We start from the raw sequence: 18423 nt of genomic DNA on the forward strand, positions 1-18423 counted from the left end.
CTTGCGATACACAACGCTGCAATCATGAACGAGTCAACTCTCCTCACGCTCCCCGGCGAGCTGCAGAACGACATCTTCTTTCAGCATTGCGACGGCCTCGACCGCCTCATCCTCCGCAACACATGCCACCGCCTACGGGGGCATCATCCCTCGACCCGACGTACATGAGCTCATCGAGGCCGAGCGCGAACCCAGCCGGCCGACGTGCTGGCGGTGCTGGCACGCCTTTGAGAAAGGAGTGACCGCGGAGGGTGAGCGGGAGTGGGAACTGCGGGAGCTCCACCGCGCGGAACGACACCGCTGGCCCGAGCCTTGTCGGTCACTTGGGCAACCATCCGGATAAAGAGAAAATGGAACAATATGTGAGAAGAGGAAGGACTTGAATTAGGGAGCCGGGTCTATGCTACTATTACCATGGGAAAAGAAGAAGAATAACAAGAAAAGCAAAGGGTAAATCGAGCGACACCACTACCGCACCCACCCTTCCCTCCTCATCGCCTCCGAAGTCCACTCCTCCAACCTCTCCGCCAGTCCCGCATCCTTCGCCGCACTACTCTGCCAGCACGGCTCCCCAAACCGCCCATGGATCTCCAGGTACCCAGCACTCTGCTCCGGTCTCATGTCGGGGCTCGCGACGCAGAACAGACTCGTCCACGACCCCTCGTCGGCCGGCATCATGAGCCCCAACCTGCGGAACAGGGGAAACGTGCGCGCGATCCCCCACGACCCGGTCTTATCCACCGCCGTCGCCAAGTTCGACTCCACGATGCCCGGGTGCACGGACGAGACCCAGATCTCGCCCTCCCCGTCCGGCGCGCTGGCATGGGGACCGGGGCCGTACCTCTTGTGCAGGGTCTTGGCGTGCAGGATGTTGGCGAGCTTGCTCTGGCCGTACCGGGGCCAGGGCCCGCTGTCCTCGAGCGATACGTCGTCGAAGTGGATGCCGGCCTTGGGCGCCGCGAGGTGGCCCGACGAGCTGATGTTGACGATGCGCACGCTGCCCGCCGGCAAGTCCCGCGCCCTGGCTGTGTTCCGCATGAGGGGGAGCAGGTGCTCCGTCAGGACCCAGTGGGCGAGGTAGTTGGTCTGCCACTGGGCCTCGTGGCCGTCCCGGGTCATCTCGAAGGGCGTCGCCATGATGCCGGCGTTGTTGACGAGGCCGTGCAGGGCGGTCTCGAGGGCGAGGAAGCGCTGGGCCGCCGCGACGACGCTGGCGAGGTCGGTGTGGTCCAGTTGTAGGAGGTCGATACGGGCGGTGGGGTGTGTCTTCTTGATGTTGGCGATGGCTGCCGTGCCCTTCTCTTGGGATCGGGCGCCCAGGTAGACATGGGCGCCGTGTTCGGCTAGGTGGGATACGGTGTAGTAGCCGCTATGGTTTGGTTTTGAGTCAGTGATGCGGTCTTCGCGACGGAAGAAGGACAAGAAAGGACTTGTAGGAGTGGCTTACATGCCGGAATTCCCACCGGTGACTATGTAGACTTTGCCCTTGAGATCGGGCAGGCTGTCGGGATAGAACGGCATGGCTAGTGTAAATACAGAGTTGCGATACTAAGAAGCGATAACTTGCAATCCTTGGCTGTAGTCTTGTTTCAATGAGCAGAAATCGAGAAGTAGAGGCCATGATCTCAATCCAACACTTATTTATACATTTCTCACCCAACGACGTCCGACATCGTGGTTCAGATATTATCCTGGCCATCCGGGACTGTGAGCAAGCAGCATAATCATTTGAGCCAATCGCCTCGCATCTCGGATGGAGGTAACCGGAGATAATCGAGAATGTGAGCCAGCTGCATGGAGCGCGGGTCTAGCGAGCCGTCCTAAAGTAGATGCATGCTGGGGACTTGTGAGCAGGCTGCATGACACTAGACCTGCTCAAGTTACAACGACGCTTTAGTAGACGTAGCACCCAACGATGTCACACCGTCTCACTACCTCAGCCCCCTGTCTGCGCCGGAACAATGGGGATTCTCAATTCCTCCGTTCCCGAATGCCATCTTTTGTCTGACATGGTGAGCAGGTTGCATAATCGCCTCTCTATCATCACCCAATACCCTTTCCCGATCACGGTAACTCCCATATGCCACAGTTCAGCATGAGTCGCATGTATCGTCCTGCAGATGCGGCAGCAATAACACCACGTATCGAGCTGACGCCTATGCCGCAGCTGGCCGAAGTACGTACCCCGTCCTAATAACCCAATAAGTCGAGAGACGGACCTGGCCTGCTCACAGCGTACAGGCGACCAACAGGAATGATGACTGGACTGGGACCACAGATGCTGCGTCGCGAAGACGTGCACAGACTAGACTGAACACAAGGGCATACCGTAGGTGAAGGCTTCTATCGCACGGCAGAGAGCGTTCGGATGGTATATTGAGTGCTAAAGTGCTGTCTAAAGGAAAGAAAGAAAGGACAAAAGAGAAAGATGCTACCGTGCTAATAAATACACAAATGAAATATCTTGCGTAGCGCGCTAGGCGCGTCAAGGGGCGACCCCCTGTCTCCATCCTCCTGCGACAGCTTCTTCATTTATCCCTATATTCGGGCTCGGGGGCCAGTCGTGCTCAACGCACTTCGAACCTTGAAGCTAACGGATCGGTAGGAAAACGGAAGGCCTTAGCAAAGAAAGCAGAAAAGGCGGCCAGTACCATGTCCGGGGCAGCCATCGGAACAGAACCACTGGTGGAATGCTGGGATATGGTGCAGCAGTCTGTGTCCATGGTTCCAGCGTCCCGTACCAAGCAGCTGTACAATACGAGAAACCCCCTGATGCCAGGCACCAACACAAAGAAAAGACAGCAATGCAACATTGTCTTCCCCCTCTCCCCAGACCACCTCATCACCCTCCTACAATACAACGTCCTCCGCGCCCTGTCCGCCAACCGCACCCTCGTCTCCGGCATCCTCTCCACCCCGCTCGACTGCAGCGAAGAGACCATCCACGTCCTCTCCTACCGCCCCTCCAGCAACTCGCAGTCCCTACTGCCCCCATCCCTCCTCCCCACCACCCTGCAGCAGACGGTCCCGCACGGCGACTGGGTCGACGTTTTCCCCTGCCCCGCGGCGCGGGACCGCGTGATCCGCGCCGCGGGCACCTTTGACGAGGACGAGCTGTGGGCCGACTGCATCGGCGGGCTGTACGAGGGCTTTCCCGACGACGAGGTGGAGCGGCGCGGCGTCGTTGCGTGGTCGCCGCCGTGGGACGTTTCGGGGTGGGAGATGTCGGAGGGGTTCGTGCGGAAGTGGGGGTGGCTGTTTGTTGCCGGCGGGACGGGGCCGGGGATGCTGGAGGCGACGAATCGGTGGCGGAGGGAGAGGGGGAGGAAGCTCTGGGATATGATATTATTTGCGCATCACCTAATGCAGTGTGACTTTCTGGGGTTGGGGAGGCGGCGCTTAGTACATTTCTGTTGAGTAACCATATTCGCAAATCTCTCGTCTCTCGTCCCCTTCTAGCCCATGTATCAACCGCATGATGGTCTCTTGTCCCTCCCATTCTGACTAGATAGCAACTCGGCCGGTAAGCAACATGCAATCCGACAGAACCTTCTCCTCCGTCCATACCTCCTCTACCGTAGTCCCAGTGACTGTACGATATCGATTCACATCCCAAAGCGCCCGCATAACAAATGCGCGTTCCACCGCGTCGCCGGCCTCGTACGAGACGGTCAGATGCCGCGGCGTCTCGGCGCTGCCAAAGGGGTGGTAGCGCATGGCGTGCTCGTGGCTCAGCCAGATCCGGCGGCTGAGCTCGTACGTCTCGTCTCCGAGGGCTCGCTTCTCCTCGTTGCCAAGAATAGCAGTCGGGAGACCGACCGACCCGAGAAGCCCGTGAAGGTCGAGCAGCATGCGGTCCATCACGATGCGGCAGAACGCGTGGAGGCGGAAGAGGGCCGAGTGCGCCCAGCTCCGGAACTCGTAGTGCTCCCCGAATGAAGAGTACAACGTGCCGCCGGGCGGCGATGGGACTAAAGCGATGTCGCCCGCGCTCATCGCGGGAAGGAAGACTTCCGTGTCCAGGCGACGGAGGTCCGCGGTCGTAGTGGTGAGGCGGTTAACGGCTTCGCGAGCAATCCTAGCCCTTTCCTGGTTCGGTATGTGAGTCCCGAGGAGGCTCTGCCGCAGCCGGCCTTTCAATCCGGATATGACAGGCCATTGGGCTACCGGTCGGAGAAGATGGACGGCGGGGACGAGCAAGGCCGGTGCGGTTGGCGCTCGGAGCCTGGCTCCCTCCTCCATCGCCTCGGTCCACTTGTCGATTTCGGCCTGATGGGTGCTGCCAGTTCGCACAAGGTGGAAAGCCTTTGCGTCACGTCAGTAGGCACTTGGCAGGAAATGACAAGCATTATGATACAGAAAGGAGGATGGTGGAAGAAAGGACAAAGGAGCATACTAGGATCGCAAAGTTGTTCAATGCGAGGATGAAGTCAAAGTCATCATGACTTCGTGGCGGTCCCCGCATGTGCATAATCGTAGCAAGGCCAAAGACGTGGCGGGCCGAGTTTGTAACGGCGGAGAAATCATAATTGTACTTTCGAGTTTCTTTGGTCAGGTTTGGGCGTGCGCTTGAGATGTTGGGTGTGGGACTTACTTCAACGTTGGCAAGTACGGCCACAGCAGCATACGTCTCGATGCTGATCTTGCCGCCATTTTTCGATTCTCTGGCCAATGTCTTATTGAGGCTCCCAATGGACTTGGTGTAGCTCGGTGCATCCAGGACGTGTTCGGGCCGTATTCCGCGCCGCAGGTTTCCCCTTTTCGGCGATTCGAGTCAGTGCAGCACTTATAATCTACATCATACTTACACTTGGCCTGGTACTTAGGCAACTAAAAAATAGAGTTGAAGATCGGGGGAAACCTTACCAGCTTGCCACCGTTGCACCGACCGCATCTCGCAGCGCCGCGCTGTGACTCAGGTGCCGGGGTGTGGTGGTCAGCGTATCCCAAACGCCGTTGAGGCACACGTCGAAGCCCGTTTGCGGACAAGACTCTAGGAGCGATATCAGCTGCGCGGCGGAACGATCGCCATCCCCAAGCCGGATCACACTGGGGGACGGGTGGGCGGCGGGTCTCAGGCGTAAACGACGGAAGGACCGGCCGTCTTCGGCTCTGGTTATCTTGGTCTCTACGAGACTTCCGTGTGGCTCAGTATTTGTGCCAGCGCTCGTAGTTCTAATCACGAGTTGATTATTATCTGGAGCCGCATTCTCGTCGCCTTCGTCGTAGCTGGCAACCGCGTGGTGTCCGTTGTGGACAAACTTCAGTTTGCTGCTGGGCGGGCCAGGGCAAACCTTCTTCGACCTCTTACAGGCGCCACAGGTAGGCCATGCCTCGTCACACTTTGCGACTCAGGTTAGTGGTTTTACGCTTGGAGAGCCTCGGGGCATTTCCTACCTTCACCTTTCTCTTGGCGCAGCTCGAGCACCTATTACTTGTGCGAACGCCAACCATGGCCGGCAGTTGAAGCTGGAACCTGAAGGATGACTTGGTTCATGAGAGTATTGCTGGTTGCAGCTGCGACATCACTCCCTTGCGAAGGGGTTTGCGTCTTTAAGGTCAAATTTAAAGAAGGCCAAAGGTTGTGTGCCGAGCTCAGGAAAGGGTAGAGGAGTGTCAGCTTACTGAAACTAAGCACTTGGTCGCGCCATCTAGAATCTCATTGGCAAAACCCCGAAATATGCGTAGAACCTTCTGAGCTCTCGCATTCGCCCAGTGGCTGGGCCCCGGCGATGTGGCGGTGAACTAGGAGCTTGTACCAAAGTCAGATCAACAAGAAATGAACATCCTTAAGCCCCCAGCCGAACTCATCCGCGAGGCTTCCGGGTGATGGGGCTACCAACACCCAGTGTCTTGGGGTTTAGATAAAGAACATTAGTATAACTAGAACAGTCCATGGGCTTCCTGGCTGTTTGACATGTCCCTTTTCGCGTTGTTCCGTGACCCGTTCAGGCGTTCATGTGGGAAACGAGTGGTTTACCTAAGGAGGCTTTCAGGTTCCAACAAAGAAACTACTTGACATGTAAGTAAGGCGCTGTGGATGCTGCTGTTAACATAACCAAAAGAGTAACTGAAAGCATTGCGACCACGGCCCACGACATTATGGCTTCCGCGGAATTCCATTATTTTGGTAAGTTGCCACCCGAAATCCGCCATGCCATTAATTGTAAGTGATCCGACTTATACTAACATCCAAACACTAAGACCAATTCCATCCCTTATGGCAACAGAGATGCCTCTAAAGCTACTTTTCCAATGACAAGCGCCAATTCTGACAGCAGTTTCGCTAGTGGCGAGAAGCACTCGTGGACCCTTCCTGCCTCCACGTCTTCTTTAGTTCTCCGAGATTCTACCACCCTTATGATTTCGACTTTAATCAGCACTCCTACTGCCAACCGGGGGTGGGCCAGCACATATCATCGGATTGCAGGATGGTCCCAGCGAACACGTTACGACTCGTGAACAAAGAAGCTCTAAGGGTTGCTGGGCCCCCCTGCAAGAACTTCATAAAGCTGCGACGCCACCCCGATTCTCCTTTGGAGCAAGACCGCCCCCCAATTTCAGTGAACTTAAGAGATGACATGATGTTCCCCATAGATGGATCCACGAAAGACGCCGAAATGTACAGAACCAAACTCGAAATTATCCCACAATTCCGTCCGGATGACCCCGTCAATAATCTCGGTCGTCTTCGGCATCTCGCTCTACGTCTGTTCGATTTTGCTAAATGGCCGGACACGAGGACGGCAGCATCTTTCTTCGCTTCGGCCCCGGATCCGAACCGCAACCACCGCAACCCAATCTGTTCATCTCAACCCACTCGTTCCATTCAAACATCACTCTCCTACCGGCAAAACCCATCAACCGCCAACGGTGAGCAAATTCTCTCCCGATACACCTTCAGTCCCCCAACAGCCCGCTAACCAAGGCCACCTAGTGTACACCTCCACCACGCTCTACGGCACCCTCGCCCTCTTGGCCAGCGCGGCCGTCGCCCACCCCAACCCCGCCGCGCCGGCCAGCCTGCTGAAGCGGCAGGGCCTGCTGTGGAACAAGGACGGCAACGAGTGCGGACAGTACTCGGCGCGGGCGTGCATCGTGCGGGGCGGACACGGTCATGTACACGGCCAAGGTGGCCAAGGGCATCAACGACGCGGGCGAGACGGGCTACTGCACCATCACCATGAAGACGGACGACGGCTGCTGCATCAACGGCAAGTGCTCGGCCCAGGAGATCGGCCTCGACCGCCAGGTCCTCAAGACCACCGACGCCTACTCCGAGGAGAGCATCCAGGACGTCCACTTCTCCAAGGCCTGCCCCAAGGGCACCTGGATCCAGAGCGAGCTGCGGCTGGTGTAAAAGGGTGTTTGTCTCCAACCAGCGAGGCTGTCGGACGGGGGGAACCTTGTTTTAGGTGGACATGGACTTGGCGATGGATTTTGCTTGCGACTTCTTCTTTCTGCTTCTCTTTTCTTTTCTTCTTGTTCCCCATCTTTGGTGTTTCGCTGTAGCCCGTGCTGTTTTCCCCTCCCTTTCTGTAGAGTATATGCGTTAGCTTTGATTGCATACCAGCGGATCGTACCTGCAAATGACAATTATGCCTTTTGACAACCACGTCTGTTTTCGTCTCCAAAGTGATGTGGAGTGAGACAACTTAGATCGGTGGACGCCAAAACGTCCGATGGAAGAAACCGAACGGGAGGCTAACGTCTGCTGCTGCCGGTTGTTCGCTGACCATGCGCGAGATGCGAAAACAGTGTGTCCAAAGTCAGCGAAGCCAGGGAGCAAGCGTCCGTGGTGCAACTCGGGCAATTGCAGTAAGCCAGCAAAGTACGCGTGAAACAATGGTAGAAAACACGGGATCGTACGAAAGACGCAGCCTTCGTTCATTTGTTCCGCCTGCCATCTTCGGTGGAGTGCAGTTGGATGTCTTGGACTGCGCGTGCTCGTGCTAATTACCGGACGACAAACAGCGCTGATCATTTTGCTTGTCGTGGTGGTGGTGGTGGTGGTGGTGGCCCAAGCGCCAAGACCGTCGCGCGCCTGCATGTGGTCCGAAAATAAGCGTCGGCCTCAAGATTGTATGACCTAAGGTTAAGACGGATTCCCCTCTCCAATCCGGCCGCCTGGAATCAGTCGGTCTTCAACTTAAAAAGACTAGACTGAATGAACCTCGTACCCAGCGCCGAAACACCATGAATCAGGCTGCACCTGACAGCAGTCAGGCCCACGTCGCAGAGACCCATCTGGAGCGCGACGATGCCGACCCGCCGCTGCTAAGTCAGGAAGGCCCAGCAGAGGAAGAGGAAGAAGCCGAAGCCGATAACCCACCAGCGCTGCCCACGCCCACGTGGGCGCGACGGCGCAGCCGGGCCCAGAACCAGTGGCGCGGCAACTGCCTTTTCCGCCTCCTCATCGTCTTACTCTTCATCCTGCTCCTCGTCATCATCCTCGCCGACCAGATGCATTCCCAAGACCCCAACTCCGGCGGCAACGGCCGCCCGCCCAAGATAACCCACATCGCGTCGCTGGGGTCCTCGTACGCCGCCGGTCCGGGCATTCCGCCCCAGCGCAACAACGCGGCCGGGCGCTCCGGCAACAACTATGCCGCCCTTCTCCAGCGCCGCCTCAACGCCAATACCGCCAATGACAATGGCAAGGTCGCGCTCACCGACCTGTCGGTCTCGGGCGCGACCCTGCTCAATCTGATCTCGGAGCCCCAGGACACCGGCCCCCAGGTCTTCGCCCCGCAGGTCCGCGGCGTCCCGAGCGCCGCCGACCTCGTCCTCGTCCTGGGCGGCGGCAACGACATCGACTACATCGGCGGCCTGATGCGGGACGCCCTGGAGCTCCCCGCGGACCTGTTCGAGGGCATGTCCATGACGGCCGACCAGCTCGACTCGGCCGACGCGCTCGCGCAGCGCTACGGCCGCGTCCTCGACGCCGTGCACGCCGCCGCGCCGCGCGCGACCGTGCTGGTGGTCGAGTACCTGGCGCTGCTCGGCGCCGACTTCGTGCCCGGCGTGCATGCGCCCTTCGGCGAGGACCGCGCCCGCTACCACCGCGCGCGCGCCGCCATGCTGAACAACGGGACGCGCGCGGCGCGGGCGGGGCGCGAGGGTTGGTGCCACGTCGTGTCGGTCTTTGACCGCACCCAGGGCCATGGGATCGGGGCGGCGGAGCCCTGGGTCACGGACTACCTGGGCGTGTCGGACGTGACGCATGTGCCGTACCACCCCAATGCCGCGGGCATGAAGGGGTGGAAGGGATTATTTACGAGAAGCTTGTCGAGTTGGAGCTGGTGGATGATGATGGTGGGGAGCTGTGATGATACCTATAGGGGTTTACGCGGTTGGATATGCAGCGCATGATTTTCCATTAATTTCACATTATTTCTTTTACCCTTGTTGTCAAGCTCCCCAGTGTCGTGTTTCCAACAGCAGCCTTTCCCCGGTAGTCTCCATCTGTGTTGTCCTATGCCGTCGAGGACACGACCGAGCTTCGATCCTCCTAATCCATCCCGGCTTTATGCTGCTGCAACCTTGATCAAGCTGGGAAGCTATCGACTGTATGGTCTGCGGTGCTGTCGGCTGCACGCATAGCCTTGATACTAGTGCCTGTGCGTCTTGGCCTACTATGCCGTTTCGCTTCCCCGCAATGTGAGCAATTTTGAGAGCAATATGCATATGCCCGGTCAAAGCCAAAACGGCCCAACCATAGATCGAGGCTTCCAAACAAGTTTTAAGATTTCGATATGCAGCAACCGCACTTGTTTCAGGCCGGCCCAAACGATTCCTGTCTGTAGTTTGGAAAGGATGCGCAGATCGATCACACTCATGTGGTAGATCCCTCGGCTGTCGATTAAGACAGGGCAGCGGGAGGAGGGCCAAGCAGTAGAACCTCGAGACTTTGGGCTGTGATCAAGATCGACAAGTTCGACACAGCACTCTTGATATAACAGATATCGTCGCCCGCCATTTCTTCTTTTCTGTGTCTTGAGTATATAAGTAGTTATAACACCATATGTATCATTGAGATTTTGTCGTGTCCGTTTGACCTAACCATCAAGAACTCTCACCAAGCAAAAGATGCTACTGTTTAACCCCATGACTATCCGAACCCATCTCGCCGCCAAGAAGAAATATGGCTTGTTTCCTCTCCGAGCTTCGAGCACCGCACGCCAAACGTCTGACCGGTGGGCGCGCGAGCACCAGGCTCTCACTCGATGGCCATCCCAAGCAAACTGCAGCCCCTACGAGATCCTGGAGCAGTCAAGGAACGGCCCTTACAGCAAAAGGCGTTTCCACGAGCTGGTCATGGTCTATCACCCGGACCGATGGGTGCATGTGACTTATCATGACATCCCCAAAGCGACAAGGATCGAGCGCTACCGCTTGATACTGGCAGCGAATGCGATCCTTTCCGACCCGGTGAAGCGGAGGGCTTACGATGAGCACGGTGTAGGGTGGAGTCTTGGTCATAACAATTCTTTACATAATAAGCATGCTCAAGCGACCAGGAGCAGACACTCCAGCAGCATGAATGCTTCGTGGGAGGATTGGGAACGATGGCGGGATGAAGAGTTCATGTCTCGGCAGGCAGCTGCTAATGGACGGCATCCGATGCGCAGCAAGCAGCAGGCAATCTTCATGTGCAACCGGAGGTTCGCTCTCACGCTGCTGCTTCTGGCAACGACGGGCAGCTGCCTCATGCTGGCCGCCGTGTTGTCGAAGGCCAAGATGATGTCCGAGCATGACCTGAACCTGCACAAGAGGATATTGGAGGAGGTTTGCGAAATGGGCAATGGGTCATATCATTTCGATCGGCGCGATCGGATTGACCTGTTTTTGAGGCGACGACTACTTAGTAACCATTCCCTAACCGAGACCTGCATGCAGGAGGAGTCGTGTAACTAGTATCATGACTCTATGTCTCCACCATTTTTTACTTTCACTGATGGCCAAAACGAGACTGGTAATTCCTCCGATACTGCACGCACGCATGGGCGGGGCAACTGAGCTGATTATTTGTTTTCCGGATCCTCCTGAGAACCGCGGGGCCGGTGTACGTACGACCACAACTCCGATCCCCTGATCCACCAAACGAGTCCAAACATAGCGAATATGCAGCCCCCCCAATAGTGCCGATCGTGCTAATAACGCCCAACCCAACGGCTGATTCCATGGCGTTGGGAAAGGGTCGGGCCCGGGCGGGTGGGTGCCCTCGGGCGCCGCACTAGGCCGGGATTGGGCGGATACTTGCTCAAACGGCCTCAGTAGCAACGGCCTGCGAGGCCAGAGCTCCACCATTTCTTGCTTACTCCTTTCGCACCGGTGAAGAAAAGAGTGGTGGCGTAAGTTTCTTTTTTTGCCCGGCGCTAGACCGTTGCACTGGACCACGGGGTTGGGGTTGGGGAGAACGAGAGGGAGAAAGAGCAATTTCTTATTGGGCAGACAGCCTGCGCCTGCGCCGCCTTGCATGCGATGGTGTCGCATACGATAACAGCCGATGGAGCACAGTGTCAGTCACCTACTTCTCTTAGGATTGCCCGTACTGCATGCCTGTAGGATGCGCACTCCGCGCGGGTGGGAGGATACGGGGCTCTGACTGGGGTAGGCCCCCCCGACTTCGTCTTGTGTTTTCAATAATGGGTCCGGGAGTGTATAGTTACCCGCCCCTTCTCTTCTCTGCTTTGGCATCTGGGGGATTTTGGTGTAGGTTCAAACCTCGGATGAGTATTGGGAGTTTGAGACGGAGTAGCCGTCTTTGTACTATCGCCATCTACCTAAGCCAGCCGTTCAGACCGACATAGGGACCTCAGCGTCAACACTCGTGACGGCAACGACAGCCAGCTCAGCGGCTACCCTATCCTTGACAATGGATATGAGCCAGACGGCAATGGTCTTCTTCAGTTCCGATTCCACGCCGCTCTTCTTGAGAGCCTGGACTCCATCCGGCTCCAGGAGCTACACTTGCGCCTGCATTTTCATCGCCGTCCTGGCCGTGATCCACCGCGTCCTGATCGCCGTCCGCAACATCGTGTTCGGCAACCTCCCAATAGTAATAGTCCGGCATGAGAAGAGCGGACCGTGGCCGCCCACCGTCGAGGACGAGGCAACGTCATGCCTGTCCCATTATGACATTGCCAACGAGAGCTTCCAGTCGGGATGGACTCCTGTCCAGCGCCAGCCGCTACTACCAGTGACTACCGAGGCGGTATTGAAGGCACTCTGCGAAACTGTGATCAGTCTTGTGGGTCACTTGGTGTAAGTCGCCATGACCGCCGTCCCCCTCTTCCGATTCTTCCTCGGTGCAAACCCGTTATAACCTCGATCCCAGTATGCTGGCTGCCATGACCATGAACGTCGGGTACTTCCTGTCAGCCCTCGGCGGTACCTTTATCGGCAGTCTTCTAGCGGGCAGATTCAGTACGACAGACGCTGGCTCATGCCATTAACAACATCAAGGTCATGGATGCAAGTCATGTACCTTCTGGTTGCTTCTTGTTTTGGCGGTGTTATGTGGTGGCCCGGCACTGAACTGAATCTTGTACTGAAGCTTATTCCGACGTCCATGCAAATAGAATCGGCTCCGCAGCAGCGATATCCGGAACCAGCTAGTGCAAGACATCCCCAGGGTAACATCGCCTGGTCCGTCAATCTACTATGTAGCATCTACACAATATTCTAAAAGGTTGGATCGTGAACATACCATCGTAGAAACGCATCGCATTTGACAGCTTTCGATATTTCTAGTCTAAAGCCATCTTGTTGTTTTCCCTCGTGGGCCAGCATGAACAGTATATGCACACAAACCGATGAAGGAAGAATCCGTTTCGAAACGTCGGTGGAGCCAGGCGTTACGCGGTGTTCAAGGGGCCCGCGGAATAATGGAAACCGGCCAGAAGCGGGAAAGGCCCGACTCGACTTATTTTGCTCATATCAGCTCACACCATCCGTTTAGGCAACGATAATGGTGTGGTGGAGGGGTGCTCAGCCTAATGCACACGCTGATATGGCCCCAGCTTTATGACCAGTCTCTCGTCTCGAGATGCCGTTACACTCACTATGGGCGACCTGATCTAAGCGGGAACGGGGACCGTACGAAGGTGCTGCACATCATAAACACCAGAGACTAGGCAAACAGGCTGAAGAGCAGTCCTTCGATTATTCATTCTCTATCCGAGCTGGCCATAACCAACACCAAACGGCAGCATTCATTGCACTTTTCGTTCCAGTGTCCTGGTCTGTTTATACTACTACTACTACTGCCTAAGCCGTCCACTATCAATCCAAGTCAGAATGACTCGCATCACGCCAATCCAGGCCTCCCTCATGGGCCTCGAGCTCCTCTTCTCCATAGTCACGTTTGCGCTTTTCTGTACGGCCTACCCGGACCATTATAGGACCCGGCTATGGTCCATCGGCGGGGAAATGGGATGGAACTCGAACCCACGCCTCCGGGTTTACTTCTTTGCCAACTATGAGGACCCTCCCGAGATCCCCATGATTTGGAGCCAGAGGTAGTCGACCACCTACAATGGCGAATCTATAAGAACTCCTCAGTTGCTGACATGTGTTTCATAGTCTGACCGACTCGGCCCTGGCGATCGCAACCCTGTCTTTGGTGTTGTGCATCTCTCGGATGGCCTTGAGCTTCTACAGCTTCATGATGCCGGCTTTTGGAATTTTATACGACGCAGTCCTGGCTGCCTGCTGGTACTATAGCGTCATTGCGCAGTCCTCGGGCGACCTCAGTGACTCCGAGCATATCAGCATCCGGCCATGGTACCTCGAGAAGACCTGTGACGTCGTTGCCATGTTGGATAGAGACGCCTGTGTCTTGGGAAAAGTCTCCTTCTATTTCGCGTTTCTTTCACTGTGAGTTGGATATCCCTTGTAGCTGCACCGCTACACTACCCTATCAAACGAGACATAACACACTAACACATCTCGTCCAAAGCATCATCCATTTGATTAGACTGCTTCTTTCCTTGCTCAACATCGCATACTGGTGCGGGGAGAAGCGTGTTTTGGACGGGTTTACCGAGAAAGTGTCTTTGGGCCTGATCAATAGTCCCAGCAACCAGCTATACCAGCCACTTATACTTCACGAGGAGATGTGGGATGACGCTGATTCCACTGTGATGTATATGGGGTTGGAATAGTCAGTCAGGTTTGTCGCACGCAAAAGTGGAACTCCACTAGAGCGTACGGCAATAGTGGCATATATACTCCCAATGCGACAAGGTTTCTATTCATCAACATGGATTGGGCTGGGCCTCATTAGGATCAACCCGCCCCCAAGGAGGGAGAATAAGCCAGCCAGCTCGAGCTGACGCAAGCCCCGACGAGGCTGGGCGCCACCAAACCTCGCGCTATCTTCAGCTAATGACAAAATGCTGATGGAATAGCAGATTCTGGACATTTACGGTGTCGTGGTTGCCGAACAAAACGGCTTGGACCAATCATGTTCGTAGACGTATAGGTATCCAAAACCTGAAGACCTGTCAATCATCTTGGAGCCCCGGCTACCAGCCACATGCAGTGGAAACTCACCTTTCCCACCCCTGATCAAGTTTCAAGCCCTGGGGGCTTAACAGATTTCATTCTCTCCCTATAGTATTAGTATAGCGTCCACTTCCAATAGTCTGAGCGTGGGTCTCGCGCTACTAGTGCACTAAAGGCCACCAGCCGTCACTCAGAAAGGGCCTTGAGAGAAACTTGTTCCTGGGCCGAGTAGCTAATGCAGATCTCAATCCCTGCCAGCTGAAGGGCGGGACGTCAATCACCTTAGGCCCGGGAGAATAGATCTAGTCCAACAGCTTGGCAACGTCTACGGGGCCTCGTTTTACTAGAGTATAGCCGTGCCAAGCAATCTTAAAACGACAACAAGCCCGTCAGTGGTGTGTAAATTCGTCCTTCTTAAAGTCCCTCCTTTTCCCAAGTCTCTCTTTAATACCGCGTCTGAAAAAGTTGACCACATGCGTTTTTATTGACCTCAGCCGCTCTTTTGGCCACCCGCCATCATGAAGCAGACTATCATTGCCGTTGTATGGAGCTTCGCCGCATTGGCGGCGGCATCTTGCTGTAGAAGCAACCAGTGCTTGCGAGGTACGATTGGGTATACACATAGCAGTTGAAAGACGTAGAAAGCTGACCGTCATACCACAGTGATTATCGCCGACACGTTTCCGGGCAGGAACGGTGTGCAGGACTGCTCGGCATACCTCGCCGTCACCGTGACTCCGACGACCCAGACCGTGTACGAGTACGTCGGCGCGACCGTGCAGTACGAAACCACGCAGGTCGAGACCCAGGCCCTGACCGTGACCGAGACCGCGACGGCCGCGACCGAGTCCCTCTTCTTCACCACCGTGACCGTCCCCACCACGGCGGCGACCGCGACGGACCTGATTACTGCCTTCTCGACCGTCACCGCGACCGAGACGGCCACCGCGGCCAGCACTTTCTACATCACTATCGTCCTCAAGAAACGCGTTGACGCCGTCTCGTCCCCCGCCATCCCGGACTACGCGACCGCGGCCTGCACCCTTTGCTTGGCCGAAGCACCTACTCAGCTACCGGGACGGCTCAGCCTAGACTCAAATCATCAAGAAGCAAGAGCAAGGACGGAGATTTCGAAAGGCTCCAGGATGAGTCGAGCCAGTTGCAACTACAGCAGATGGATGTTAAAAGCAATGCCCAGCCTGCACCGTCGGTGGAATCGTCTACATAGTAAAGACGAGAACCCTGTCGGCACTACACATTAAAAAGAGAAAGCGCTATTCTAGAGCCTAAATTCGGCAAGCGTGAGATCTAATTTTGTATATACTATCTACTTTTCACTTTTATTCTTGTAAAGCCTTTGGGGGGGTTACAAGTTGTCACTGGGACGACGAACCGACCGTGTGCTCTACTGCCGAAGGGATCGCCATGGCTGTCCTCGCGGCTGGCGGCTTGGGCATGACTACCGAGATGGCCTGGGCTTCCAAGTCTATCCGACTTCTCGAGTATACCACATGGAGAGGTCAGTCCGGTGTTCGTGGGGGGCTTTGAAAGGGGTTTGCGGGCATACCATAACGGGCAAGTGCGCGATTGCTTACAGAGCCAAGGATCGATGCACGCTGGGTGGAAGAGATGGCCACACGGCAGGTGGCGGAGCTTGGCACCTTGACGGAAGTCCTCGGTGCAGATGGAACAGGTAGACATATGCGGCTCTTCCTCATCTCGATACCGGCGTATCAAGCGCCAAAGCCGCGTTGGCAAGGGTGGGGGGAGTGCCGTCCTGTCCGTAGGAGGCTGAGGTTTTGCCTGACCGGGCCACAGGTTGTGCGAGTTTCGGGGGCATTCTGGCGATGGCCAGTTGTTGTGGTACTTGATGATGGGAATTTTGTCGACGGCGCTCTGTCCCAAACTACCGTCCAGGCCTAATATCTCCGGCTGGGGCCTGCGAGTTGGGATTGCTCTTCGTCTCCTGGAAGAACGGGAGGAACCGGTCTTGCGGCCAATGTGCCAGATGCCAATGACGGCCAGGACAAAAACGGCTATCGAGAGCCCCACGGCAGTGTGGATTGTTTCTGGGTTGGGTGGGCTGCTGCCGTGCTCAGCGGGAGTCGGAGCAGACATGTCGAGCACCTAGCAGATGATAGAGGGTTGGAATTGTAATAAACCACACGCCCAGATATCCGCTCGACTTGAATGAGTTTAAGCAAGAAGGAAGAAGGAAGAAGGAAGTCGGGTACTGTTGAAGTCGGAATATCTTCTAGCAACCGGAACTAGCCAAAACGTCTTTCTTACTGGCTTTTATGGCAGCACTTGCTTCTTCATGTTCCGTCTTTCCCGTCTATTTCCATCGGGGGCTGGGTGGTCGAATTGCCTCAAAAAGAAGGAGCCCATGCCGAATCTGTAGTAGCGTCCAGGCAGCCGAATTCAGACGGGAATTGATAAAAGAGGTGGATGACGGCACCACAGATTTCAGAATGAGGCATATTTCTGATACGGTAAGAAGCACGCCATATACTGCTCCGAGCTTCAGCGGGTCTGAGAGAACCCCTTATAAGTATGTGACTTACATTCGAGCTACACCGCCCCATAAACTCGGACACTGTCGTGATTGGTGGACTGTAGTACACACGCACCTGTCATCCTATTTATAGTCCTCGGCAGGTGTCAACCGACGTACTGTACTCCACATGGATCTTGCTTTACCCAGGTATCGGAATGCGTGCGAGTGAGGCATTTCCATCCATCGCCAGTGCTAGAACCTGTGCCTTCCAACCCTTAGGCGCCGACGAATCGGATGGTTTAGATTTACCTAAACGCGACGTGATTCTTCCGTAGCATCTGCGCCAAGCAGTCAATTGCCAGGCTCTGGTAGAATGATTTGCATGCTTCCATTTCACCTTTCGCACTCTTTGTATAGGCACTAAAGTATGCGCCACTCCGTTACCGATGAATCCAAGATGAGGCCTTTTGAAATATCACAATGAGGGTTTGTGAGGTGAGGTGCAGGATGTGTTATATATAACGGCCAGATCAATGTTTTATTATCACTTGAAGGAGTTAAATCAGTATCTCACTCCTATTTCGAAACCCTTTGACTTCCGTACCCTAGCCCCCATTCTCTCCTATCATCCGCTTCGCTGGTCATTTGCTTCCGTAAAAGGCGTCATGTCATTATTTGTACCACCCAGAACCCCATCCTCCAACATTTAACCGGCCTTGCCAGGGCAGACGGCGTAAGCCTTACCGTGCCCGAAGTGGTGGATCTGGCAGTACTCTCCGTTGCCGGCACCACTCTGCTTAGTCTAAATTCCGAACCGAGTAGTTAGTAAAAGTGTTGGAAACAACGGACACCCTACCTCTAGCCGCCCAGGATGGACCGAGTAGCATGTGACCACTTCACATCGCGCCAATGTATTATTATACTCTTGTGGGGGAGACCTACGCACTAGAAAGAGCAATCACATGTTAGCGAACAACCACATATTGAGTTGATTTTTATCAAGTTTGAGGGAATGCATTGTATCAACGGGACAATGGGCCACTTACACTAGTTCCTTTGCTGCATTTGATGTTCTGGAATCTGAACCAGCAGCTGGTGCCGTTGCATACCTGTTCACAGCACCCGTCAGAAAAATAGCCCATAAACTTATACTTGGCCACAAGTGGCTTCTCCTTGCGATTCAGTAGCGTACCCCTTCATCTGCCCGCTTCTCCACGGCATGGGCGTCGTTCGTGCCCGATGTGGGCATCGCGCTCACAGCAGAGCTGCTGGCGATGACGGCAAGGGCGAGCTTGAAGAATTGCATTTTGGTATTGTGGGTTGTGAAGGTAAAGGGTTTTGGGTAATGTATGAATATGTAGTGAGTTGCTTTGGGTTAAGATGTGTTTGAGTGTCTTGTGCGATTGATGATGAGA

At 55.5% G+C, this 18423-nt stretch overlaps 11 protein-coding genes across 11 annotated transcripts; 7 read left to right on the top strand and 4 right to left on the bottom strand.

Moving 5' to 3' along the window:
* Window positions 1-468: 468 nt before the first annotated feature.
* Window positions 469-1521, bottom strand: PG986_011294 (uncharacterized protein; the record flags this gene model as incomplete). The annotated part of the gene is made up of 2 exons (XM_066847516.1): window positions 469-1369; window positions 1448-1521. 2 exons carry the CDS (start codon window positions 1519-1521, stop codon window positions 469-471), a joined length of 975 nt encoding a protein of 324 aa, XP_066697007.1.
* Window positions 1522-2652: 1131 nt separating this feature from the next.
* Window positions 2653-3403, top strand: PG986_011295 (uncharacterized protein; the record flags this gene model as incomplete). Its single annotated transcript, XM_066847517.1, has 2 exons — window positions 2653-3305; window positions 3370-3403. 2 exons carry the CDS (start codon window positions 2653-2655, stop codon window positions 3401-3403), a joined length of 687 nt encoding a protein of 228 aa, XP_066697008.1.
* A 101-nt stretch (window positions 3404-3504) lies between these two features.
* On the bottom strand, window positions 3505-4242 carry PG986_011296 (uncharacterized protein; the record flags this gene model as incomplete). The annotated part of the gene is made up of 1 exon (XM_066847518.1): window positions 3505-4242. One exon carries the CDS (start codon window positions 4240-4242, stop codon window positions 3505-3507), a length of 738 nt encoding a protein of 245 aa, XP_066697009.1.
* Window positions 4243-6620: 2378 nt separating this feature from the next.
* On the top strand, window positions 6621-7360 carry PG986_011297 (uncharacterized protein; the record flags this gene model as incomplete). Its single annotated transcript, XM_066847519.1, has 3 exons — window positions 6621-6873; window positions 6938-7098; window positions 7142-7360. 3 exons carry the CDS (start codon window positions 6621-6623, stop codon window positions 7358-7360), a joined length of 633 nt encoding a protein of 210 aa, XP_066697010.1.
* Window positions 7361-8196: 836 nt separating this feature from the next.
* PG986_011298 (uncharacterized protein) lies at window positions 8197-9372 on the top strand (the record flags this gene model as incomplete). Its single annotated transcript, XM_066847520.1, has 1 exon — window positions 8197-9372. One exon carries the CDS (start codon window positions 8197-8199, stop codon window positions 9370-9372), a length of 1176 nt encoding a protein of 391 aa, XP_066697011.1.
* A 717-nt stretch (window positions 9373-10089) lies between these two features.
* Window positions 10090-10917, top strand: PG986_011299 (uncharacterized protein; the record flags this gene model as incomplete). The annotated part of the gene is made up of 1 exon (XM_066847521.1): window positions 10090-10917. The coding sequence occupies one exon, from the start codon at window positions 10090-10092 to the stop codon at window positions 10915-10917; it is 828 nt and encodes a 275-aa protein (XP_066697012.1).
* A 961-nt stretch (window positions 10918-11878) lies between these two features.
* On the top strand, window positions 11879-12458 carry PG986_011300 (uncharacterized protein; the record flags this gene model as incomplete). The annotated part of the gene is made up of 2 exons (XM_066847522.1): window positions 11879-12267; window positions 12341-12458. 2 exons carry the CDS (start codon window positions 11879-11881, stop codon window positions 12456-12458), a joined length of 507 nt encoding a protein of 168 aa, XP_066697013.1.
* An 844-nt stretch (window positions 12459-13302) lies between these two features.
* On the top strand, window positions 13303-13885 carry PG986_011301 (uncharacterized protein; the record flags this gene model as incomplete). The annotated part of the gene is made up of 2 exons (XM_066847523.1): window positions 13303-13523; window positions 13588-13885. 2 exons carry the CDS (start codon window positions 13303-13305, stop codon window positions 13883-13885), a joined length of 519 nt encoding a protein of 172 aa, XP_066697014.1.
* A 1144-nt stretch (window positions 13886-15029) lies between these two features.
* Window positions 15030-15773, top strand: PG986_011302 (uncharacterized protein; the record flags this gene model as incomplete). Its single annotated transcript, XM_066847524.1, has 2 exons — window positions 15030-15114; window positions 15175-15773. 2 exons carry the CDS (start codon window positions 15030-15032, stop codon window positions 15771-15773), a joined length of 684 nt encoding a protein of 227 aa, XP_066697015.1.
* Window positions 15774-15790: 17 nt separating this feature from the next.
* On the bottom strand, window positions 15791-16629 carry PG986_011303 (uncharacterized protein; the record flags this gene model as incomplete). Its single annotated transcript, XM_066847525.1, has 2 exons — window positions 15791-15797; window positions 15905-16629. 2 exons carry the CDS (start codon window positions 16627-16629, stop codon window positions 15791-15793), a joined length of 732 nt encoding a protein of 243 aa, XP_066697016.1.
* A 1085-nt stretch (window positions 16630-17714) lies between these two features.
* On the bottom strand, window positions 17715-18314 carry PG986_011304 (uncharacterized protein; the record flags this gene model as incomplete). Its single annotated transcript, XM_066847526.1, has 3 exons — window positions 17715-17810; window positions 18055-18117; window positions 18201-18314. 3 exons carry the CDS (start codon window positions 18312-18314, stop codon window positions 17715-17717), a joined length of 273 nt encoding a protein of 90 aa, XP_066697017.1.
* Window positions 18315-18423: the final 109 nt, after the last annotated feature.

Source organism: Apiospora aurea, assembly GCF_038362705.1.
Source record: "Apiospora aurea strain CBS 24483 chromosome Unknown utg000007l_segment0_segment0, whole genome shotgun sequence".
Classification (NCBI taxonomy): domain Eukaryota; kingdom Fungi; phylum Ascomycota; class Sordariomycetes; order Amphisphaeriales; family Apiosporaceae; genus Apiospora; species Apiospora aurea.